Source organism: Eleutherodactylus coqui, chromosome 8 (assembly GCF_035609145.1).
Source record: "Eleutherodactylus coqui strain aEleCoq1 chromosome 8, aEleCoq1.hap1, whole genome shotgun sequence".
NCBI lineage: Eukaryota > Metazoa > Chordata > Amphibia > Anura > Eleutherodactylidae > Eleutherodactylus > Eleutherodactylus coqui.
The window spans coordinates 206,637,833-206,665,308 of NC_089844.1; the positions used below are offsets into that span (position 1 = coordinate 206,637,833).

The following is a 27,476-nucleotide window of genomic DNA, read 5'->3' on the forward strand; positions in this document are numbered from 1 at the left end:
AGCGGCCCCCAGTATAATAGTGACATCCCACAGCGACCCCCAGTATAATAGTGACATCCCACAGCGGCCCCCAGTATAATAGTGACACCCCACAGCGGCCCCCAGTATAATAGTGACATCCCACAGCGGCCCCCAGTATAATAGTGACATCCCACAGCAGCCCCCAGTATAATAGTGACATCCCACAGCAGCCCCCAGTATAATAGTGACATCCCACAGCGGCCCCCAGTATAAGGGCGCCCACCCACTGGCGTTTTTTTTCCCTGCGAAATTCGCAGCATTTTTCTCTCTGCAGGGGTCTACGATTTTGCGCAATCGCGATTTTAACATTACAAGTCCCATAGACCCCTGCAGAGAAAAAAATGCTGCGAATTTCGCAGGGAAAAAAAACGCCAGTGGGTGGGCGCCCTAATAGTGACATCCCACAGCGGCCCCCAGTGTAATAGTGACACCCCACAGCGGCCCTCAGTGTAATAGTGACACCCCACAGCGGCCCCCAGTGGTAATAGTCACATCCCACAGCGGCCCCCAGTATAATAGTGACATCCCACAGCGGCCCCCAGTATAATAGTCACATCCCACAGCGGCCCCCAGTATAATAGTGACATCCCACAGCGGCTCCCAGTGGTAATAGTGACATCCCACAGCGGCCCCCATTATAATAGTGACATCCCACAGCGGCCCCCAGGATAATAGTGACATCCCACAGCGGCCCCCAGTATAATAGTGACATCCCACAGCGGCCCCCAGTATAATAGTCACATCCCACAGCGGCCCCCAGTATAATAGTCACATCCCACAGCGGCCCCCAGTATAATAGTGACATCCCACAGCGGCTCCCAGTGGTAATAGTCACATCCCACAGCGGCCCCCATTATAATAGTGACATCCCACAGCGGCCCCCAGGATAATAGTGACATCCCACAGCGGCCCCCAGGATAATAGTGACATCCCACAGCGGCCCCCAGGATAATAGTGACATCCCACAGCAGCCCCCAGTATAATAGTGACATCCCACAGTGGCCTCCAGTATAAGTGACATCCCACAGCGGCCCCCAGTATAATAGTGACATCCCACAGCGGCCCCCAGTATAATAGTGACATCCCACAGCGGCCCCCAGTATAATAGTGACATCCCACAGCGGCCCCCAGTATAATAGTGACATCCCACAGCGGCCCCCAGTTTAATAGTGACATCCCACAGCGGCCCCCAGTTTAATAGTGACATCCCACAGTGGCCCCAGTATAATAGTGACATCCCACAGCGGCCCCCAGTATAATAGTGACATCCCACAGCGGCCCCCAGTATAATAGTGACATCCCACAGCAGGCCCCAGTATAATAGTGACATCCCACAGCAGCCCCCAGTATAATAGTGACATCCCACAGCCTCAGTACTAACAGTGACCCCGTATATTGGCCTCAGTACTAACAGTGACCCCCTATATTGGCCTCAGTACTAACAGTGACCCCCTATATTGGCCTCAGTACTAACAGTGACCCCCTATATTGGCCTCAGTACTAACAGTGACCCCCTATATTGGCCTCAGTACTAACAGTGACCCCCTATATTGGCCTCAGTACTAACAGTGACCCCCTATATTGGCCTCAGTACTAACAGTGACCCCCTATATTGGCCTCAGTACTAACAGTGACCCCCTATATTGGCCTCAGTACTAACAGTGACCCCCTATATTGGCCTCAGTACTAACAGTGACCCCCTATATTGGCCTCAGTACTAACAGTGACCCCCTATATTGGCCTCAGTACTAACAGTGACCCCCTATATTGGCCTCAGTACTAACAGTGACCCCCTATATTGGCCTCAGTACTAACAGTGACCCCCTATATTGGCCTCAGTACTAACAGTGACCCCCTATATTGGCCTCAGTACTAACAGTGACCCCCTATATTGGCCTCAGTACTAACAGTGACCCCCTATATTGGCCTCAGTACTAATAGTGACCCCCTATATTGGCCTCAGTACTAATAGTGACCTCGTATATTGGCCTTAATTTTAAGTTAGCAATACATAGTTATTAGAGTGCCCCCTTGTTACAATCTCGGGTGTAAATAGGGAATGGAAGAGATCTCTGTACTGACCCCTGATATATTATACATAGTTATTAGAGCGCCCCCTTGTTACAGTCCTGGGTATAATAGATGATGGGGGAGATCTCTTTACTGGTCCTTGATATATCTATACATAGTTATTAGAGCGCCCCCTTGTTACAGCCCTGGGTGTAATAGATGATGGGAGAGATCTCTGTACTGACCTCGGATATATTATACATAGTTATTAGAGCGCCCCCCGGTTACAGTCCTGGGTATAATAGATGATGGGAGAGATCTCTGTACTGACCCCTGATATATCTATACATAGTTATTAGAGCGCCCCCTTGTTACAGTCGTGGGTATAATAGATGATGGAAGAGATCTCTGTACTGACCCCTGATATATTATACATAGTTATTAGAGCGCCCCCTTGTTACAGCCCTGGGTGTAATAGATGATGGGAGAGATCTCTGTACTGACCTCGGATATATCTATACATAGTTATTAGAGCTCCCCCTTGTTACACTCCTGGGTATAATAGATGATGGCAGAGATCTCTGTACTGACCCCTGATATATTATACATAGTTATTAGAGCTCCCCCTTGTTACACTCCTGGGTATAATAGATGATGGCAGAGATCTCTGTACTGACCCCTGATATATTATACATAGTTATTAGAGCGCCCCCTTGTTACAGCCCTGGGTGAAATAGATGATGGGAGAGATCTCTGTACTGACCTCGGATATATCTATACATAGTTATTAGAGCTCCCCCTTGTTACACTCCTGGGTATAATAGATGATGGCAGAGATCTCTGTACTGACCCCTGATATATTATACATAGTTATTAGAGCTCCCCCTTGTTACACTCCTGGGTATAAGAGATGATGGCAGAGATCTCTGTACTGATCCCTGATATATTATACATAGTTATTAGAGCGCCCCCTTGTTACAGTGCTGGGTATAATAGATGATGGGAGAGATCTCTGTACTGATCCCTGATATATTATACATAGTTATTAGAGCGCCCCCTTGTTACAGTCCTGGGTATAATAGATGATGGGAGAGATCTCTGTACTGACCTCGGATATATCTATACATAGTTATTAGAGCGCCCCCTTGTTACAGTCCTGGGTATAATAGATGATGGGAGAGATCTCTGTACTGACCGATGATATATCTATACATAGTTATTAGAGCGCCCCCTTGTTACTGTCCTGTGTATAATAGATGATGGGAGAGATCTCTGTACTGACCCCTGATAGATCTATACATAGTTATTAGAGCGCCCCCTTGTTACAGTCCCAGGTATAATAGATGATGGGAGAGATCTCTGTACTGACCTCGGATATATCTATACATAGTTATTAGAGCGCCCCCTTGTTACAGTCCTGGGTATAATAGATGATGTGAGAGATCTCTGTACTGACACCTGATATCGATACATAGTTATTAGAGCGCCCCCTTGTTGCAGTCCTGGGTATAATAGATGATGGGAGAGATCTCTGTACTGACCCCTGATATATCTATACATAGTTATTAGAGCGCCCCCTTGTTACAGATGATGGGGTTTGATAACCTCTCTGGGTATTGTAGTCCGCCCTTTCCATTTATGACTTTAATAATGTACTTACATAAATTTCACTGTGATCAAACCGTTTCTGGAGATTATTGATGAAGGTTTCCTCATTAAGTGGCTCCAGCAGCACCATATCCCCCACACCGATCATGTTGTCCAGCAGTGAGGTCTTACCCTCCATTTTGGACATGGTGCCCTACAAAAAGAAACAAAAACAGAGTTTCACAATTACACACAACAACTCGACTTCTTACTATTGTGGCGACCGAAAATAGACAAGTAGCGAGTCAGCAGATTACGGTGGCATATGTGGAATGTGTCTGCTAGCTCATCTAACGTGTCCTGCTCTGAGGGCCACCTTGCTATACTGAACCACCTCTACGCACCGCAAGGGGGTTCCCATCTGACACATATATGATCTGTCCCACCTATGTGCCATAATGAATTGTTCCACTTCCAGGACTCCCACCTACTTGCCAATCAGCACTCCAGAGGGGAAGATGATGCATGGGACTCTCCATTGTAGATGAAGGAGGTCAAGGTGACCATTTCATAACTCATAGGATGCCTCTCAACTCGTATAATCATTTCTGGGGTGCCAAACAGGTCAAGAGACTTTATTCTATTATATAGGAGGCAAAACATGACTACACAGGGCACCCGTAGTACTTGTCCTAATATATAGGGTCCAGACATGACTACACAGGACACCCTTAGTACTTGTCCTAATATATAGACCAGACATGACTACACAGGACACCCTTAGTACTTGTCCTAATATATAGACCAGACATGGCTACACAGGACACCCTTAGTACTTGTCCTAATATATAGGGACCAGACATGACTACACAGGGCACCCTTAGTACTTGTCCTAATATATAGACCAGACATGGCTACACAGGACACCCTTAGTACTTGTCCTAATATATAGGGACCAGACATGACTACACAAGGCACCCTTAGTACTTGTCCTAATATATAGGGGACCGGACATGACTACACAGGACACCCGTAGTACTTGTCCTAATATATAGGGACCAGACATGATTACACAGGACACCCTTAGTACTTGTCCTAATATATAGGGGACCAGACATGACTACACAGGACACCCTTAGTACTTGTCCTAATATATAGGGACCAGACATGACTAGACAGGACACCCTTAGTACTTGTCCTAATATATAGGGACAAGACATCACTACAGAGGACACCCTTAGTACTTGTCCTAATATATAGGTACCAGACATGACTACACAGGACACCCTTAGTACTTGTCCTAATATATAGGAGACCAGACATGACTACACAGGACACCCTTAGTACTTGTCCTAATATATCGACCAGACATGACTACACAGGGCACCCTTAGTACTTGTCCTAATATATAGACCAGACATGACTACACAGGACACCCTTAGTACTTGTCCTAATATATAGGGGACCAGACATGACTACACAGGACACCCTTAGTACTTGTCCTAATATATAGGGGACCCAGACATGACTACACAGGACACCCTTAGTACTTGTCCTAATATATAGGGGACCAGACATGACTACACAGGACACCCTTAGTACTTGTCCTAATATATAGGGGACCCAGACATGACTACACAGGACACCCTTAGTACTTGTCCTAATATATAGACCAGACATGACTACACAGGGCACCCTTAGTACTTGTCCTAATATATAGACCAGACATGACTACACAGGACACCCTTAGTACTTGTCCTAATATATAGACCAGACATGACAACACAGGACACCCGTAGTACTTGTCCTAATATATAGACCAGACATGACTACACAGGACACCCTTAGTACTTGTCCTAATATATAGACCAGACATGACTACACAGGGCACCCTTAGTACTTGTCCTAATATATAGGGACCAGACATGACTACGCAGGACACCCTTAGTACTTGTCCTAATATATAGGAGACCAGACATGACTACACAGGGCACCCTTAGTACTTGTCCTAATATATAGACCAGACATGACTACACAGGACACCCTTAGTACTTGTCCTAATATATAGGGAAGAGACATGGCTACACAGTGCGCTCTTAGTACTTGTCCTAATATATAGGAGACCAGATATGAGTACACAGGACACCCTTAGTACTTGTCCTAATATATAGACCAGACATGACTACACAGGGCACCTTTAGTACTTGTCCTAATATATAGGGAACAGATATGACTACACAGGACACCCTTAGTACTTGTCCTAATATATAGTTCAGACATGACTACACAGGGCACCCTTAGTACTTGTCCTAATATATAGGAGACCAGACAAGACTACACAGGACACCCTTAGTACTTGTCCTAATATATAGACCAGACATGACTACACAGGGCACCCTTAGTACTTGTCCTAATATATAGGAGACCAGACATGACTACACAGGACACCCTTAGTACTTGTCCTAATATATAGGGACCAGACATGACTACACAGGGCACCCTTAGTACTTGTCCTAATATATAGGAGACCAGACAAGACTACACAGGACACCCTTAGTACTTGTCCTAATATATAGACCAGACATGACTACACAGGGCACCCTTAGTACTTGTCCTAATATATAGGGAACAGATATGACTACACAGGACACCCTTAGTACTTGTCCTAATATATAGTTCAGACATGACTACACAGGGCACCCTTAGTACTTGTCCTAATATATATAGACCAGACATGACTACACAGGGCACCCTTAGTACTTGTCCTAATATATAGGGACCAGACATGACTACACAGGACACCCTTAGTACTTGTCCTAATATATAGACCAGACATGACTACACAGGGCACCCTTAGTACTTGTCCTAATATATAGGGACCGGACATGACTACACAGGGCACCCTTAGTACTTGTCCTAATATATAGACCAGACATGACTACACAGGGCACCCTTAGTACTTGTCCTAATATATAGACCAGACATGACTACACAGGGCACCCTTAGTACTTGTCCTAATATATATAGACCAGACATGACTACACAGGACACCCTTCGTACTTGTCCTAATATATAGACCAGACATGACTACACAGGACACCCTTAGTACTTGTCCTAATATATAGACCAGACATGACTACACAGGGCACCCTTAGTACTTGTCCTAATATACAGACCAGACATGACTACACAGGACACCCTTAGTACTTGTCCTAATATATAGGGACCAGACATGGCTACACAGGACACCCTTATTACTTGTCCTAATATATAGGGACCAGACATGGCTACACAGGACACCCTTATTACTTGTCCTAATATATAGGGACCAGACATGACTACACAGGACACCCTTAGTACTTGTCCTAATATATAGGGACCAGACATGACTACACAGGGCACCCTTAGTACTTGTCCTAATATATAGGAGACCAGACATGACTACACAGGGCACCCTTATTACTTGTCCTAATATATAGACCAGACATGACTACACAGGGCACCCTTAGTACTTGTCCTAATATATAGACCAGACATGACTACACAGGACACCCTTAGTACTTGTCCTAATATATATAGACCAGACATGACTACACAGGGCACCCTTAGTACTTGTCCTAATATATAGACCAGACATGACTACACAGGGCACCCTTAGTACTTGTCCTAATATATAGGGACCAGACATGACTACACAGGGCACCCTTAGTACTTGTCCTAATATATAGGAGACCAGACATGACTACACCGGACACCCTTAGTACATGTCCTAATATATAGGAGACCACACATGACTACACAGGACACCCTTAGTACTTGTCCTAATATATAGACCAGACATGACTACACAGGTCACCCTTAGTACTTGTCCTAATATATAGACCAGACATGACTACACAGGGCACCCTTAGTACTTGTCCTAATATATAGACCAGATATGACTACACAGGACACCCTTAGTACTTGTCCTAATATATAGACCAGATATGACTACACAGGACACCATTAGTACTAGTCCTAATATATAGGAGACCAGACATGATTACACAGGGCACCTTTAGTACTTGTCTTAATATATAGGGACCAGACATGACTACACAGGGCACCCTTAGTACTTGTGCTAATATATATAGACCAGACATGACTACACAGGACACCCTTAGTACTTGTCCTAATATATAGGGACCAGACATGACTGCACAGGACACCCTTAGTACTGGTCCTAATATATAGGGACCAGACATGACTACACAGGACACCCTTAGTACTTGTCCTAATATATAGGGACCAGACATGACTACACAGGACACCCTTAGTACTTGTCCTAATATATATAGACCAGACATGACTACACAGGACACCCTTCGTACTTGTCCTAATATATAGACCAGACATGACTACACAGGACACCCTTAGTACTTGTCCTAATATATAGACCAGACATGACTACACAGGGCACCCTTAGTACTTGTCCTAATATACAGACCAGACATGACTACACAGGACACCCTTAGTACTTGTCCTAATATATAGGGACCAGACATGGCTACACAGGACACCCTTATTACTTGTCCTAATATATAGGGACCAGACATGGCTACACAGGACACCCTTAGTACTTGTCCTAATATATAGGGACCAGACATGACTACACAGGGCACCCTTAGTACTTGTCCTAATATATAGGAGACCAGACATGACTACACCGGACACCCTTAGTACTTGTCCTAATATATAGGAGACCAGACATGACTACACAGGACACCCTTAGTACTTGTCCTAATATATAGACCAGACATGACTACACAGGTCACCCTTAGTACTTGTCCTAATATATAGACCAGACATGACTACACAGGGCACCCTTAGTACTTGTCCTAATATATAGACCAGATATGACTACACAGGACACCCTTAGTACTTGTCCTAATATATAGACCAGATATGACTACACAGGACACCCTTAGTACTAGTCCTAATATATAGGAGACCAGACATGATTACACAGGGCACCTTTAGTACTTGTCTTAATATATAGGGACCAGACATGACTACACAGGGCACCCTTAGTACTTGTGCTAATATATATATAGACCAGACATGACTACACAGGACACCCTTAGTACTTGTCCTAATATATAGGGACCAGACATGACTGCACAGGACACCCTTAGTACTGGTCCTAATATATAGGGACCAGACATGACTACACAGGACACCCTTAGTACTTGTCCTAATATATAGGGACCAGACATGACTACACAGGACACCCTTAGTACTTGTCCTAATATATAGACCAGACATGACTACACAGGGCACCCTTAGTACTTGTCCTAATATATAGACCAGACATGACTACACAGGACACCCTTAGTACTTGTCCTAATATATAGACCAGACATGACTACACAGGGCCCCCATAGTACTTGTCTTAATATATAGACCAGACATGACTACACAGGACACCCTTAGTACTTGTCCTAATATATAGGGACCAGACATGACTACACAGGACACCCTTAGTACTTGTCCTAATATATATAGACCAGACATGACTACACAGGGGCACCCTTAGTACTTGTCCTAATATATATAGACCAGACATGACTACACAGGACACCCTTCGTACTTGTCCTAATATATAGACCAGACATGACTACACAGGGCACCCTTAGTACTTGTCCTAATATATAGACCAGACATGACTACACAGGGCACCCTTAGTACTTGTCCAAATATAAAGACCAGACACGACTACACAGGGCACCCTTCGTACTTGTCCTAATATATAGACCAGACATGACTACACAGGGCACCCTTAGTACTTGTCCTAATATATAGGAGACCAGACATGACTACACAGGGCACCCTTAGTACTTGTCCTAATATATAGACCAGACATGACTACACAGGACACCCTTAGTACTTGTCCTAATATATAGACCAGACATGACTACACAGGGCACCCTTAGTACTTGTCCTAATATATAGACCAGACATGACTACACAGGGCACCCTTAGTACTTGTCCTAATATATAGTGACCAGACATGACTACACAGGGCACCCTTAGTACTTGTCCTAATATATAGACCAGACATGACTACACAGGGCACCCTTAGTACTTGTCCTAATATATAGGAGACCAGCCATGACTACACAGGACACCCTTAGTACTTGTCCTAATATATAGGGACCAGACATGACTACACAGGACACCCTTAGTACTTGTCCTAATATATAGACCAGACATGACTACACAGGGCACCCTTAGTACTTGTCCTAATATATATAGACCAGACATGACTACACAGGGCACCCTTAGTACTTGTCCTAATATATAGGGGACCGGACATGACTACACAGGGCACCCTTAGTACTTGTCCTAATATATAGGGAGCAGACATGACTACACAGGACACCCTTAGTACTTGTCCTAATATATAGGGGACCAGACATGACTACACAGGACACCCTTAGTACTTGCCCTAATATATAGGGACCAGACATGACTACACAGGACACCCTTAGTACTTGTCCTAATATATAGGGACCAGACATCACTACACAGGGCACCCTTAGTACTTGTCCTAATATATAGACCAGACATGACTACACAGGACACCCTTAGTACTTGTCCTAATATATATAGACCAGACATGACTACACAGGACACCATTGGTACTTGTCCTAATATATAGCGACCAGACATGACTACACAGAACACCCATAGTACTTGTCCTAATATATAGACCAGACATGACTACACAGGACACCCTTAGTACTTGTCCTAATATATAGACCAGACATGACTACACAGGGCACCCTTCGTACTTGTCCTAATATATATAGACCAGACATGACTACACAGGACACCATTGGTACTTGTCCTAATATATAGCGACCAGACATGACTACACAGAACACCCATAGTACTTGTCCTAATATATAGACCAGACATGACTACACAGGACACCCTTAGTACTTGTCCTAATATATAGACCAGACATGACTACACAGGGCACCCTTAGTACTTGTCCTAATATATAGACCAGACACGACTACACAGGGCACCCTTCGTACTTGTCCTAATATATAGACCAGACATGACTACACAGGACACCCTTAGTACTTGTCCTAATATATAGGGACCAGACATGACTACACAGGACACCCTTAGTACTTGTCCTAATATATAGGGACCAGACATGACTACACAGGGCACCCTTAGTACTTGTCCTAATATATAGGAGACCAGACATGACTACACAGGGCACCCTTAGTACTTGTCCTAATATATAGGAGACCAGACATGACTACACAGGGCACCCTTAGTACTTGTCCTAATATATAGACCAGACATGACTACACAGGGCACCCTTAGTACTTGTCCTAATATATAGACCAGACATGACTACACAGGACACCCTTAGTACTTGTCCTAATATATATAGACCAGACATGACTACACAGGGCACCCTTAGTACTTGTCCTAATATATAGGGACCAGACATGACTACACAGGACACCTTTAGTACTTGTCCTAATATATAGGGACCAGACATGACTACACAGGACACCCTTAGTACTTGTCCTAATATATAGAGACCAGACATGACTACACAGGACACCCTTAGTACTTGTCCTAATATATAGACCAGACATGACCACACAGGGCACCCTTAGTACTTGTCCTAATATATAAGAGACCAGACATGACTACACAGGACACCCTTAGTATTTGTCCTAATATATAGGGACCAGACATGACTACACAGGGCACCCTTAGTACTTGTCCTAATATATATATAGACCAGACATGACTACACAGGACACCCTTAGTACTTGTCCTAATATATAGACCAGACACGACTACACAGGGCACCCTTCGTACTTGTCCTAATATATAGACCAGACATGACTACACAGGACACCCTTAGTACTTGTCCTAATATATAGACCAGACATGACTACACAGGGCACCCTTAGTACTTGTCCCAATATATAGGGACCAGACATGACTACACAGGACACCCTTAGTACTTGTCCTAATATATAGACCAGACATGACTACACAAGGCCCCCATAGTACTTGTCTTAATATATAGACCAGACATGACTACACAGGGCACCCTTAGTACTTGTCCTAATATATAGGGACCAGACATGTCTAATGTTATCACAACTGGTCAGTCAGGGAGTTGTGCACATTGTGCTTTAGGTAGTAAGAAAATTGCTGCACCAACTTGACAACTGAAAACAGGACCTGAAATCAGGCGCAGCAGTGAAGGACAACTGCAGGTAGTTTAGCTTCTCCTCTCTTGGGACAGGATTCTGTCTGGACACCGGAGTGCTGCTTTAACTGGACCCGCCTGCAGCCCGTATGTTTACTCAATCTTTTATCTGCTTGCATTTAAATTTTCTTTAGTTTTACCATTGAAAATCAAGTTTGAAGCAGCTGCCACTAGGGGTCACCCTTTAGCACTTTTGCATCCACTGCCTGTCGTTAGAATTTTGGCTTCTCCAACAGCGACATGAGGATTCTGCAAGTGCAGCCCAGGGACAGGCATTCAAATGCTACCTTTCGGCTGATTGGAGCCCCGTTCTGCAAAGCAGCATGGCAAGTCCCAACCCATAAAATGCTGCCAGAATGGTTGCTTAGGATGTCACGACTAAGTGGAGGCAAACGGCAGGGAAAACTGGAAAGTCTACATTGAAAACTAAATTGATGGAACTAAAACCAAGTGAAGCAGCAGCAAAGCAGCTGTTAATGAAGATCCGGGCTGTTTTTGAAACTTTTTGGAAAATTCAAGTACACTTTAAAAGGTATTATTGTATCTTGATGCCACCAGCACAATGGGTGGAGACAAGATACATGCCCCCAACCAACGTCCCCAGCAGGATTGGCTGCCCAGGACAATGGGTGTGCATCATCTCCAGAGGCCACTATCTCCCCTGTTGGCTCCACTGAAACCCCCCTCCGCCGCTCGCCGTTGTTCCCTTGCCAGCTCCTGCACTGTCACTCTCCGCTGTGGCATAATTGGAGGTCACCGAGGAAACCGTGGCGGAGCATGGAGGAGGGAAAACAGAGCGGTGACCCCACTGACAGCTGAGGGCATGGATGTGGCGCAGAGGGACGCAGCGCCGGTGAGCGTCAGCAGCGGCACCAGCACAAGGTCCAGCAGAGGAGGAGTCACTGGGCAGCGGCAGGGAGCATCAGCAGCGGCACCAGCACAGGAGTAACTGACCTGAGCTCCTCTGCCCAATCTGAGAGCAGCGGGACACAGTGGTGTGGAGCGTCTGCAGCGACACCGCTACAAGGCCCAGCGAGAGGAGTGACTGGCAGGAGCTCTGGCGGCCAGTCAGACAGCGGCGGAAGGGTGAAACTGGCAGGAGGGCAGCACAGCGTCGGGGACACTAAGCAGCCAGGAGCAGCGGTGTAAACAAGGGGGAAACTGCAACGGAGACAGTAATCTGACAGCAGCGGTATTATTGAGCCAATCGGAAGCTAGGAGTGTGACAGGGGGTGTTCCTCCATGAAAGCCCTGTCAAACCCCTAGCTTCCGGTGGTGTCAAGTTACAATAATACACGCTATAAATACACTCGAGTAATAAAGAAATCCAGCGGCAGACAAACTGTAGCAAAAGTGTGGAATTACTTGTTTTAATCTCCGCTGGATGCCCCTCACCCCCCACCGCGGACATTTCTAGCAGTCGTTACACACAGTAAGGCCTCATCCACACTTGCCTATCTTGGTTAGCATTTAAAACCAAACACAAAGGACATGCAAATCTTTCCATTACTGTCTCTAGTACTAACGTTAGCTGACAACCACTGATGCAAAATACTGACGTAGGTATAAAAGTGCCTTAAATGTACAGCAGAGCCAGAGAGTAGACGGAGAGGCGGCACCAACAACTGGTCGGCCCAGTAAAACGTATCAAAGATCATGCTCATCCGTCCGTTTGCTCCTCACATACCACAGTCCATCGGTACATCTTCATTTGGGTAAAGATCCTGCATCAGGTCGCGATGCCACCATTACCACGCCGGTACTCTATGCGGAGGAGTAATAAACACCGGACAAGTGCATCGCACCGCAGGTCCTCAGGAACGGCCGAGGCCTGGTAAAACCTTACTTGAATAGACGAGAAACAATAGGCAATTACAGGTATCATTCATTTGCATAAAGTTACAGGCAGAATCTCAGAGGTTGGGAGGAAAACACAGAACAATGCGGCCCTATAGTCCACGTTATCTATAGGTCACCAGTCCTGGAAATTGGGTATACTCCAGAGGAGGTAAAAGGTAGGGGTCTCTCCACTGGTACTGCTGTATTATGTCACCACCAGAAGTTAGGGGTGGTGACATAATACAGCAGTCTTAACAAATATTAACGCCCCCAGCTTGTGGTCAGCTGGGGGCGTGTTTAGTCCCCCAAGTGCTGTCCTCAGAACAGCGGCAAAAGTCAGCGGAGCACCTGACCAGCCTGGTAGCGGCAGGGGGTCGGGATGCAGGGAGCTGCGGAACTTTCAGCGGGGCACCTGTTCCGTGACGCAGATGGCAGCAACAACAGGCATCCATTCATGCTGCTACCGGGACCCTGTACTGCGGCGCTTTGCCGGCTCAGAAGCAGGAGGAATAATAACCACAGTGCCGGCGACACTGCCAATGCAGGAGCAACGAGCTCCGACGGCAGTAGGCAGAGGGCCGGGGGTGAGTGACAGCTGTGGGGCAGCTGGGGACATTATGCCACAAGGTCCTCAGGAGCGGCACCTTCACAATCCAGCAGCGGCTATCAGCGTGAGGAGCACCCAAGTCAAAGAGCCTGTATTACTTTTTCGCTGCTGCTAACCAATTGGAAGCAAGGGGCGTGGCAGGGGATTTCTTCCATGCTAACCTTATCAAACCCCTAGCTTCCGGTGGTGTCAAGGTACAACAGTACCCTCTCCACATACACTCTGGCAGACAATTACTGAAGAAAGGCTTAGCCTAGATGCACCCCGCACATCATCTGCGTGGGGGTCACAATTACGTACCTCTGTGTGGTGATCCCAATGCGAATGGCCAAAGGAAAAATGCCTGTAGTGTGAACAGGTACCTGATTTAGTGGACTGGGGAAATGTGCTCTCTCTCTGGAAGGGACTCACTCCTCTCGCATCCACTCTCTGTGTGCTATGGGTAGTCACTCTTCTTCCTCCATCTTTACCAACATGGAAGCTAAAGGTGCTTCCATGCGGCTCCGTGTTAGTCCCTGCTGCAGGTAAGATGGAACCATACTCTAACACAGATTCAGCAGCAGAGCTGACAGGCAATGATTTTGGGGGAGTTAACCCTTCAGATGCTGCAGCTGTGCAGCACACATACAGAAAATAGACAGGACAGATTTGCACAGTGCATCCAAATAAGACAGACATGTATGACAATTATGGAGGGGTGCAGGTGCTATTCCGGGACACTATATATCACACACATACATAGACCTCTTTGGATCGAGTTTCATTATGCATCATCACACATTACAGCCAACTCAGACAGGAGAGTGGAGTATTACAGTCCAGCCTCAGTGCTGACAAATATACTAATTCTTCTTAATACTTGACTATTACCATGTTCATTCTTTATTAACCCCTCGAGTCATACCGTCACTTCATCGGGGCTAAACCCAACACCAAGACGGATGAGGACGCGTCAAGGTGACACCCTGTGCATGAAGCTAGAGGGAAGATCCCATGACATCCACCGTTAGAAATGGCATGAAATGGGTCATTCTGTCAATTCTTAGTTTTAGCCCTCTTTATGAAGCTCTAAGGCTTTGCTCACCGTTCATGTTGGATCCTGCGGGCCCCTGTGGTGTGAGGGCCGGGGTGGCAGGTACACAGGTAAAGCTCAGAGGTTAGTTCAGGGTTCTGACATGTATTTACAAAGGTTACACAACGTCTACCTGGACTTTTACACGCAGTTTGCGTCATCACAAACGGCCTCTTATAACTCACAGTTTTGTATCTACATATAAATAAAAATCATTTACTGTTTCTCTATCAGGTTTTAATTAATAATAAATGCTGATTTAATCCCTTTGCAGCCGTCAGAGTACTGTGAGGTAGCGACAGTCACGCCGATTACACGGTATCTGCGGTATGGAAATGTGGCCGGTGGTGGTATTGTGACGCAGATTCAGGATACAACGCAGCGGAGGGAGTTACAAAGCAGCACAGTATTTACTTATGAACCAAGGAACTAAAATGGGTAATCATCTATATATCTGTTAATGTCTGTCTGTTGCAGCCTCGCGCACAAGCTGGACCACCGGTGGACATGACAGGACACTGGGTGCAAAGTCTCCACCTGGAGAAGCTTATAGGCTAAACAATTCCTGAAATGTGGTTGTCTCGGCGACTTGATTTGCATTTTTTGCCTTGCCTGAATTTTAATGCAGCACCCCCAAATTAGCTTTCACCAATGGATTCTACGTCCAACAAGTAACTCCCACTGGAAGAGTCAGACTGAGCGCTGGGCATTTGTGTTTCAGGACTGCTTATTAGCCCCAATCTAAAGGCCCATTTAGACGGGACGAGTGCAGTGCCCCCGACCGTCATCCTGGACCCCTCCATAATTGTCCTACAGGTCTCTCTTATGTGGATGCACTGTGAGAACTTCCAGGTCTATTTTCTGTATGTGTGTTGCACAGCTGCAGCGTCTGAAGGGTTAACTCCATTAAAATCAGTGCCTGTGATCTTGGCTGCAGGTTGAATGTATCCATCTTTCAGGGTCATGTGACCTGGTGTGCATGAACCTATAAGTAGGAGTGATTGGGTTCCAGGAGGGAGTTCAGTGATCCATCTTCCCGGCTGAGGAGCACCCATCTACCATCTGAGGGTTTGCAACCATAGAGGGCATGAGGGCACCATCAGCTCTTGTGCAGCTGAAGATGGAGGAGAAGGAGAGACCGCCGGACCGGATGTGAAGCACATGGGAGTGAGTGAGCCTAAATGTTTCTTCCACAAAAAGTCCCATCACAAGAGAGCCCATGTAAGTAACTACCCCGGCTGGTGAGCCCATGTAAGTAACTACCCCGGCTGGTGACAACAGGATGGGTGTAGAAGTCTACCGCACCTCTGAAGAGAATTCCAAGTATGCTTGATGATTCCTATGCGATCATTGTATGGTGGTACACCAGTAACTGACACCCACGCCTGCTGAAGTCTATGACAGCGGGGTGATCATTACTGCCATCCTGTGGCGACTGACGCTCATGCCGAGTATTGCTGAATATGTACGAGGTCCTGCTCCCTGCTGAAGTCCGTTGCATCATGTTTAACAGTCACTAGTGAAGTTTAGCGGGCCTCCACCATTGGAGGACCCGAGGTAAGATACACTTGTCCGGGCTGATTCATCTGCCGTGTATGATAGCCGGTGTGTGGACAACTACCACCCCCCTCATCCTGAGTATTACTGGCCCTGTCCTCTGCTGCGGTTACAGTTGGTAGTCACAAACAGGATTTATGTGTAACAAGTTGGCCTAACGCTAGCCTGTTATAAAGATGGCGTCTCTCACAGGACATGACACGAAGGTCGGGCAAACGATGCCCGCCCCTTGTCACTGCACATACCCGCTGTGGTGCTGCTGCAGGGGAGCTGGAATCGCTGGCTCACAGCAGGACGGCTGCAGGAGATGTCTCTCCTCGCTCCCACCCTCCCTTCTCCATTGACTTAACATAATAGCCGTTCAGTACTGACAGACTGCTGTTTACACCAATCACAGCGCAGATTCCATGTTACCTCAGTATAATATACAACAACCAATCATAGCACAGCTTTCATGTTACCTCAGCGGTATAATATATAACAACCAATCACAGCGCAGCTTTCATGTTACCTCAGTATAATATATAACAACCAATCACAGCGCAGCTTTCATGTTACCTCAGCGGTATAATATATAACAACCAATCACAGCGCAGCTTTCATGTTACCTCAGCAGTATAATATATAACAACCAATCACAGCGCAGCTTTCATGTTACCTCAGTATAATATATAACTACCAATCACAGCGCAGTTTTCATGTTACCTCAGTATAATATATAACAACCAATCACAGCGCAGCTTTCATGTTACCTCAGCGGTATAATATATAACAACCAATTACAGTGCAGCTTTCATGTTACCTCAGCAGTATAATATACAACAACCAATCACAGCGCAGCTTTCATGTTACCTCAGCAGTATAATATACAACAACCAATCACAGCGCAGCTTTCATGTTACCTCAGCGGTATAATATATAACAACCAATCACAGCGCAGCTTTCCTGTTACCTCAGTATAATATATAACAACCAATCACAGTACAGCTTTCAGGTTACCTCAGTATAATATATAACAACCAATCACAGCGCAGCTTTCATGTTACGTCAGTATAATCTATAACAACCAATCACAGCGCAGCTTTCCTGTTACCTCAGTATAATATAGAACCACCAATCACAGCGCAGCTTTCATGTTACCTCAGCAGTATAATATATAACAACCAATCACAGCGCAGCTTTCATGTTACCTCAGTATAATATATAACAACCAATCAAAGCACAACTTTCATGTTACCTCAGCAGTATAATATATAACAACCAATCAGAGTGCAGCTTTCATGTTACGTCAGCAGTATAATATATAACAACCAATCACAGCGCAGCTTTCATGTTACCTCAGCAGTATAATATAACAACCAATCACAGAGCAGCTTTCATGTTACCTCAGCAGTATAATATATAACAACCAATCACAGCACAGCTTTCATGTTACCTCAGTATAATATATAACAACCAATCACAGCGCAGCTTTCATGTTACGTCAGTATAATATATAACAACCAATCACAGCACAGCTTTCATGTTACCTTAGTATAATATATAACAACCAATCACAGCGCAGCTTTTCTGTTACCTCAGTATAATATATAACAACCAATCACAGCACAGCTTTCATGTTACCTCAGCAGTATAATATATAGCAACCAATCACAGCGCAGCTTTCATGTTACCTCAGCGGTATAATATATAACAACCAATCACAGCACAGCTTTCATGTTACCTCAGTATTATAACAACCAATCACAGCACAGCTTTCATGTTACCTCAGTATAATATATAACAACCAATAACAGCACAGCTTTCATGTTACCTCAGCAGTATAATATATAACAACCAATCACAGCACAGTTTTCATGTTACCTCAGTATAATATATAACAACCAATCACAGAGCAGCTTTCATGTTACCTCAGTATAATATATAACAACCAATCACAGTGCAGCTTTCATGTTACCTCAGTATAATATATAACAACCAATCACAGCGCAGCTTTCATGTTACCTCAGTATTATAACAACCAATCACAGCACAGCTTTCATGTTACCTCATTATAATATATAGCAACCAATCACAGCACAGCTTTCATGTTACCTCAGCGGTATAATATATAACAACCAATCACAGCACAGCTTTCATGTTACCTCAGCGGTATAATATATAACAACCAATCACAGTGCAGCTTTCATGTTACCTCAGTATAATATATAACAACCAATCACAGCGCAGCTTTCATGTTACCTCAGCAGTATAATATATAACAACCAATCACAGCGCAGCTTTCATGTTACCTCAGTATAATATATAACAACCAATCACAGAGCAGCTTTCATGTTACCTCAGTATAATATATAACAACCAATCACAGAGCAGCTTTCATGTTACCTCAGTATAATATATAACAACCAATCACAGCGCAGCTTTCATGTTACCTCAGCAGTATAATATATAACAACCAATCACAGCGCAGCTTTCATGTTACCTCAGTATAATATATAACAACCAATCACAGAGCAGCTTTCATGTTACCTCAGTATAATATATAACAACCAATCACAGCACAGCTTTCATGTTACCTCAGTATAATATATAACAACCAATCACAGCACAGCTTTCATGTTACCTCAGCGGTATAATATATAACAACCAATCACAGCGCAGCTTTCATGTTACCTCAGTATAATACATAACAACCAATCACAGAGCAGCTTTCATGTTACCTCAGCGGTATAATACATAACAACCAATCACAGCGCAGCTTGATTGTCGTATAATATATACCAACCAATGTGACAAACGGCTGCTCGACTAGCTGAGCGGGGAGCGTTTACACGGAGTCTCGCCACCGGCTGCTCGTCCGCTTCTCCTCCTACGGGAAGCACTAAAAGGGGAGCATTTACACGGAGTCTCGCCACTAGCTGCTCGTCCGCTTCTCCTCCTACGGGAAGCGCTGAGCAGGGAGCGTTTACACGGAGTCTCGCCACTGGCTGCTCGTCCGCTTCTTCTCCTACGGGAAGCACTAAAAGGGGAGCATTTACACGGAGTCTCGCCACTAGCTGCTCGTCCGCTTCTCCTCCTACGGGAAGCGCTGAGCAGGGAGCGTTTACACGGAGTCTCGCCACTGGCTGCCCGTCCGCTACTCTTCCTACGGGAAGCGCTGAGCAGGGAGCGTTTACACGGAGTCTCGCCACTTGCTGCACGTCTGCTTCTCCTCCTACGGGAAGCACTGAGCGGGGAGCGTTTACACGGAGTCCGCCACTGGCTGCTCGTCCCCTTCTCCTCCCATGGGAAGCACTAAAATCGGAGCGTTTACACGGAGTCTCGCCACTGGCTGCATGTCCGCTTCTCCTCCTAGAGCAAGTGCTGAGCAGGGAGCGTTTACACGGAGTCTCGCCACTGGCTGCTCGTCCGCTTCTTCTCCTACGGGAAGCGCTGAGCAGGCAGCGTTTACACGTAGTCTCGCCACTGGCTGCACGTCTGCTTCTCCTCCTACGGGAAGCGATGAGCAGGGTGTGTTTACATGGAGTCTCGCCACTGGCTGCTCGTCCCCTTCTCCTCCTACGGGAAGCACTAAAAGTGGAGTGTTTACACGGAGTCTCGCCACTGGCTGCTCGTCCGCTTCTCCTCCTACGGGAAGCGCTGAGCAGGGAGCGTTTAGACGGAGTCTCGCCATTGGCTGCACGTCCGCTTCTCCTCCTACCGAAAGCGCTGAGCGGGGAGCATTTACACGGAGTCTCGCCACTGGCTGCACGTCCGCTTCTCCTCCTACAGCAAGTGCTGAGCAGGGAGCGTTTACACGGAGTCTCGCCACTGGCTGCACGTCCGCTTCTCCTCCTACAGCAAGTGCTGAGCAGGGAGCGTTTACACGGAGTCTCGCCACTAGCTGCTCGTCTGCTTCTCCTCCTACGGGAAGCGCTGTGCGGTAAGCGTTTACAAGGAGTCTCGCCACTGGCTGCTCGTCCCCTTCTCCTCCTACGGGAAGCACTAAAAGGGGAGCGTTTACACGGAGTCTCGCCACTAGCTGCACGTCCGCTTCTCCTCCTACGGAAAGCGCTGAGCAGGGAGCGTTTACACGGAGTCTCGCCACTGGCTGCACGTCTGCTTCTCCTCCTACGGGAAGCGCTGAGCGGGGAGCGTTTACACGGAGTCTCGCCACTGGCTGCACGTCCGCTTCTCCTCCTACAGGAGGTGCTGAGCAGGGAGCGTTTACACGGAGTCTCGCCACTGGCTGCACGTCTGCTTCTCCTCCTACGGGAAGCGCTGAGCGGGGAGCGTTTACACGGAGTCTCGCCACTGGCTGCACGTCCGCTTCTCCTCCTACAGGAGGTGCTGAGCAGGGAGCGTTTACACGGAGTCTCGCCACTGGCTGCTCGTCTGCTTCTCCTCCTACGGGAAGCGATGAGCAGGGAGCGTTTACATGGAGTCTCGCCACTGGCTGCTCGTCCCCTTCTCCTCCTACGGGAAGCACTAAAAGTGGAGCGTTTACACGGAGTCTCACCACTGGCTGCCCCTCCCCTTCTCCTCCTACAGGAAGCGCTGAGCGGGGAGCGTTTACACGGAGTCTCGCCACTTGCTGCTCGTCCCATTCTACTCCTACGGGAAGCACTAAAAGTGGAGCGTTTACACAGAGTCTCACCACTGGCTGCCCCTCCCCTTCTCCTCCTACGGGAAGCACTAAAAGTGTAGTGTTTACACGGAGTCTCGCCACTGGCTGCTCCTCCGCTTCTGCTCCTACAGGAAGCGCTGAGCAGGGAGCGTTTACACGGAGTCTCGCCACTGGCTGCTCGTCCGCTTCTCCTCCTACGGGAAGCGCTGAGCAGGGAGCGTTTACACGTAGTCTCGCCACTGGCTGCACGTCTGCTTCTCCTCCTACGGGAAGCGCTGAGCAGGGAGCGTTTAAACGGAGTCTCGCCACTGGCTGCTCGTCCGCTTCTCCTCCTACAGGAAGTGCTGAGCGGGAAACGTTTACACGGATTCTAGCCACTGGCTGCACATCCGCTTCTCCTCCTACGGGAAGCGCTGAGCAGGGAGTGTTTACACGGAGTCTCGCCACTGGCTGCTCGTCCCCTTCTCCTCCTACGGGAAGCACTAAAAGTGGAGCGTTTACACGGAGTCTCGCCACAGGCTGCACATCCGCTTCTCCTCCTACGGGAAGCGCTGAGCAGGGAGTGTTTACACGGAGTCTCGCAACTGGCTGCTCGTCCCCTTCTCTTCCTACGGGAAGCACTAAAAGTGGAGCGTTTACACAGAGTCTCGCCACTGGCTGCCGTCTGCTTCTCCTCCTACAGGAAGCGCTGAGCGGGGAACGTTTACACGGATTCTCGCCACTGGCTGCTCGTCCGCTTCTCCTCCTACGGGAAGCACTAAAAGTGGAAAGTTTACACGGAGTCTCGCCACTTGCTGCTCGTCCCCTACTCCTCCTACCGTGAGCACTAAAAGTGGAGCGTTTACACGGAGTCTCGCCACTGGCTGCTCGTCCGCTTTTCCTCCTACGGGAAGCGCTGAGCAGGGAGCGTTTACACGGAGTCTCGCCACTGGCTGCACGTCCGCTTCTCCTCCTACGGGAAGCGCTGAGCAGGGAGCGTTTACACGGAGTCTCGCCACTGGCTGCTCGTCCCCTTCTCCTCCTACGGGAAGCACTAAAAGTGGAGCGTTTACACGGAGTCTCGCCACTGGCTGCTCGTCTGCTTCTCCTCCTATTGGAAGCGCTGAGCAGGGAGCGTTTACACGGAGTCTCGCCACTGGCTGCACGTCCGCTTCTCCTCCTACGGGAAGCGCTGAGCAGGGAGCGTTTACACGGAGTCTCGCCACTGGCTGCTCGTCCCCTTCTCCTCCTACGGGAAGCACTAAAAGTGGAGCGTTTACACGGAGTCTCGCCACTGGCTGCTCGTCTGCTTCTCCTCCTATTGGAAGCGCTGAGCAGGGAGCGTTTACACGGAGTCTCGCCATTGGCTGCACATCCGCTTCTCCTCCTACGGGAAGCGCTGAGCGGGGAGCGTTTACACGGAGTCTCGCCACTGGCTGCTCGTCCCCTTCTCCTCCTACGGGAAGCACTAAAAGTGGAGCGTTTACACGGAGTCTCGCCACTGGCTGCCGTCCGCTTCTCCTCCTACAGGAAGTGCTGAGCGGGGAACGTTTACGCGGATTCTCGCCACTGGCTGCTCGTCCGCTTCTCCTCTTACGGGAAGCACTAAAAGTGGAGCGTTTACACGGAGTCTCACCACTTGCTGCTCGTCCGCTTCTCCTCTTACGGGAAGCACTAAAAGTGGAGCGTTTACACGGAGTTTCGCCACTGGCTGCTTGTCCACTTCTCCTACGGGAAGCACTGAGCAGGGAGCGTTTACACGGAACGATAAGCCAGCGATTTGTGCACATTTACACTTAACACTAATTGTTCCGTGTAAATGGCCCAACGTGTAGGGAAGGTCAGTAGGAGCGGGGCTGCCTGCAGGTAGGTCATCTGTGGGGGAGGGGGACAAGCAGCTCCCATTGTTTCCCTGGAGCTCGTTAATCTCTGGCTGTAAAGATCTCTTGTGTAAAGATGGAAATTTGGTGTCACCTTTAAACAAAGACTTTTCTTAATGAGGGAAACAATGGAGGGCGTTCCGGCTGTGTGATAACGACCAGCAGTACTGGGGGGGGGAGTACCCTGCTGACCAGAGTGGGGGTCTCTCCAGCCAGCATTTACAGGCCTCCTGCCCACGGCGCGCAGACTCCACTCCTGCTGCAGCCATGGACATCTTTTTACCTGTCGGGCTGCCGAGCGGGTCTCCTCCGTCCCGCCGGACGTTCTTTCTTCTGTATGGCGAATGCGCGCAGGGCTTATTTTTTTTAATTATATGCTTTCCCTCGAATGCGCAGCACATCCGCAATGTCAGCTGCATCTCTGCCGCGGATCGGACGGCTTCCATTGACTTCAATGGAAGAAAAAGGACCATACTGATTTTTATACTGCGCCTGCGATCCGCAAATCAGGAAAAATGGCGTCCGTAGGGATTTAATTACCTGCGAATGCCCAATGACTGTCTATGGGCTGACTGAACTGCGAATCGCCCACGAGAGCGACACGCACAGATTCCACAATTCCATTATGCCCCACAGGACTATATGCTGCAGCTTGCTGCACTATTTTATCCTGTTTCCAAGTAGGGATCAGCGACGGAGGCGCCGAACGACCCTCGCTGATGCGAACGGACCCACAAGTCCGCACAGAAAGCTTACTTTAAGCATGTTTACCGGCAGAGATGAGCGAGCATCGCTCCTCTCGAGTAACTGCTGTATCCGAGCGCGCTCGCTCATCTCTATTTACCGGCTCGATGCGTTTTACCAAGAAAAGTTGAGCCAAGATGTCGGAAGCGTAAAAGAAATGGCGATTAATAAGTATTTTAACACCTAGAAGATAATTAGAAGATGGCGACCCACCGAGAACAGAAAGCAGCAGGAAAAGCAAGACGGGCATGGGAACGAGACGCGTAACGAGTCCTCCTTTACAGTTGTAGTGACCCCTCCATAATTGTCACACGTGCCATGCCTTCCATGTGGAGGCGCTGTGCAAAGTGTCTTGTCTTCTGTTATGTGTATTGCACAGCTGCAGCATGCGAGAGGTTAATGTCTGAAAGTGTCTGGGAAAGTATCAAGTCTGTCTAGTCACGTGATGTCGGATGAATATATATATATGATTGAGAGCTAGGCGTGGTCTTCTGTCTTGGGTCCTTCTCCTTCAACAGTTAGGAGTGGCGTGCCGGCCATGTGGGGGTACCTTCAACCCTCATGTGGTGAAGTGATGGGAGAGGAGGAAAGGTATCCCAGGGCCTTCCATGCCAGGAACCACCTCTGAGAGAGAGAAGAAACGGAGTCTGCCGTGCAGCCATCAATTCTCGAGTGTCTGCAGAGTGCTGTGTCCCACGCGGCGTTATCCTGCAGCCCAGAGGGTGTGTGTCCAGGAGGGGAGCCCTGCAGAGAGCAGCTGTAGGCCCAGTGTCATCCTGGGCCCTTCCTTCCTGACCGTCAGTACAAACGGTCTCTACCTGTACGGGCGAGTAAGCCGTATTCTGCAAAGATTCAAGGAGAGTTCACCGGTCACTGCCTGTTCCCAGTGATCGAGTTTCTCCAAGTACAATTGTGTGTGGACTCTTTATTTCTACCTCCGAAGAGATCATCGGTGAGAAGGAACGGTGGCGTCACGAGTGACAATGTCTACAGTCGACTACACACCTATACAGGTAATGGCTGTCCCAGCGTTGCCTGGAAGAGGCCTAGCGGTACTTTCATGCGTCCCGAGGAGGAGTCTGGTAGAGCCACCATGACAAGTTCTACCATGCCAGCTCCTCAGCGTGAGCCTTGTACCTCAGTCATTTGGGAAGGTGCGCAAATTCGAGCATCGCTCCAGATCCTGATCAACATTGTGTTCCCGGAGGAGAGCGTGGCACGACCACCTACTGCTGCTCCTCTCTACCAACCTACCTCTCATCCGCTGCTTCCAAAACTGATTTTTGGCTATCCAAGATGTTTGACACAATCTTCAGACTACATAGTCAGCACAGTGCATTGGTAGTGCTAGACCTGCTCACCGATTGGCCAGCACAGCTCACATGATCCAAGCTGACCAATCAGAGAACAGTCTGTGCATTAGGTAGTTATATTACAGCGGCCTTTCTGGACTGTTGGAGGGTCAATAACAATGGCAGGTAATAAACTCTCCCGTCTTGCAGGTTGTCCAGGTCTGACCTATGGATGAGCTGGCCTTAGGATAGGATGTGTGGGTCAGCCAGTATCTGTCCCACTGCCAGGTTGTGGAGCTGGAGGCAAACAGCGCTGTACATGTTGCAGTGGCCTGTTTTGGTACTGCATTGAATTTAATGGAAGCTGTGGCGGCATTATCAACCCGGGCGGCCAGCGGTCAGCTTTCAGCGCTGTACACACAAGTGTATACTCAATGAGGTTGAGGAGGTAGATGTGCACGTGTCTGCGCACAGTACTGTACTTTTTGTGCACCCAAGGCCAGTTCGCGGGCCACACCACTTCCGCGGATTAAACGGGTAATTAATAGAGATGAGCGAGCATACTCGGAAAGGACAATTACTCCATCGAACATTGTCCTTAGCGAGTACCTGCCCACTCGGAAGAAACTTTCGGCTGCTGGCGCGGGTGAGCGATGAGTTGCGGCAGTGAGCAGGGGGGAGTGGGGGGGGGGGGGGAGGGGGACAGAGGGAGAGAGAGATCTCCCCTCTGTTCCTCCCCGCTCTCCCCCGCTGCTCCCTGCCAGCCGCCTAACCTTTTTTTCCGAGCGGGCAGGTACTCGCTAAGGGCAATGCTCGATCACGTAATTGTCCTTAGCGAGTATGCTCGCTCATCTCTACTAATGAAGCTCAGGTTTGTTCTGAACGGAGAAGCATACAAACTCCTTGCAGATGTCGCCTGTGGGTGGATCTGAGCCCCGAACCGTCGCTGCAGAGCAACAGGAGGAATGTTATCAGCGGCTGCGCGGAGCAGAAGATAAGACCAGCGCATGCTCTCCCACCTTCTGCCTCCTCGTGTCAATAACGTACAGAACGTCCATTCGCAGAGCAAAGGCGAAGGTCAGTGTGGGAAGGAGCAGCTCGCTAGACAGACAGAAGGAGACAGGAAGGGGCTTCGGGGAAACATCTAGCTAGCGGAATTCAAAAGCACTCACTTATCAACCCCAACAACCTCATTAGCACTCCGTGCTCGTTAAGGCCCAGTTAGACACAAGGATTATCTTGTGTGCATTTACAGGGCAAGGTGATCGCTCAAATGTTAAGTAATCACCTTGCGCTCCGAGCGGGACTGCTCACTGGACTGTACCCATGCGGAAGATGGTCAACCACTGCCAGCTCCGCCCACTGGACTGTACCCATGCGGAGGATGGTCAACCACTGCCAGCTCCACCCACTGGACTGTACCCATGCGGAAGATGGTCAACCACTGCCAGCTCCGCCCACTGGACTGTACCCATGCGGAAGATTGTCAACCACTGCCAGCTCCGCCCACTGGACTGTACCCATGCGGAAGATTGGTCAACCACTGCCAGCTCCGCCCACTGGACTGTACCCATGCGGAAGATTGTCAACCACTCAACTCCGCCCATTGGACTGTACCCATGCGGAAGACACTGCCAGCTCCGCGCCCTGGACTGTACACACAGGGAAGACTGAAAGTCACTGCCAGCTCCGCCCACTGGACTGTACACACAGGGAAGACTGAAAGTCACTGCCAGCTCCGCCCACTGGACTGTACATACAGAGAAGACTGAAAGTCACTGCCAGCTCCGCCTACTGGACTGTACATACAGAGAAGACTGTGAGTCACGGCCAGCTCCGCCTACTGGACTGTACATACAGAGAAGACTGTGAGTCACTGCCAGCTCCGCCTACTGGACTGTACATACAGAGAAGACTGTGTCACTGCCAGCTCCGCCTACTGGACTGTACATACAGAGAAGACTGTGAGTCACGGCCAGCTCCGCCTAC

At 48.2% G+C, this 27,476-nt stretch overlaps 1 protein-coding gene across 3 annotated transcripts in view; it reads right to left on the bottom strand.

Moving 5' to 3' along the window:
- Window positions 1-27,476, bottom strand: part of MYO1B (myosin IB) — a 216,795-nt gene that overhangs the window by 184,465 nt on the left and 4,854 nt on the right. For all 3 annotated transcript variants that reach the window (XM_066577259.1, XM_066577258.1, XM_066577257.1), the window contains exon 2: window positions 3,692-3,832. In XM_066577259.1, the coding sequence (XP_066433356.1) occupies window positions 3,692-3,826 (135 nt within the window). In that variant the 5' untranslated portion in view covers window positions 3,827-3,832. The remainder of the gene's footprint in view (window positions 1-3,691; window positions 3,833-27,476) is intronic.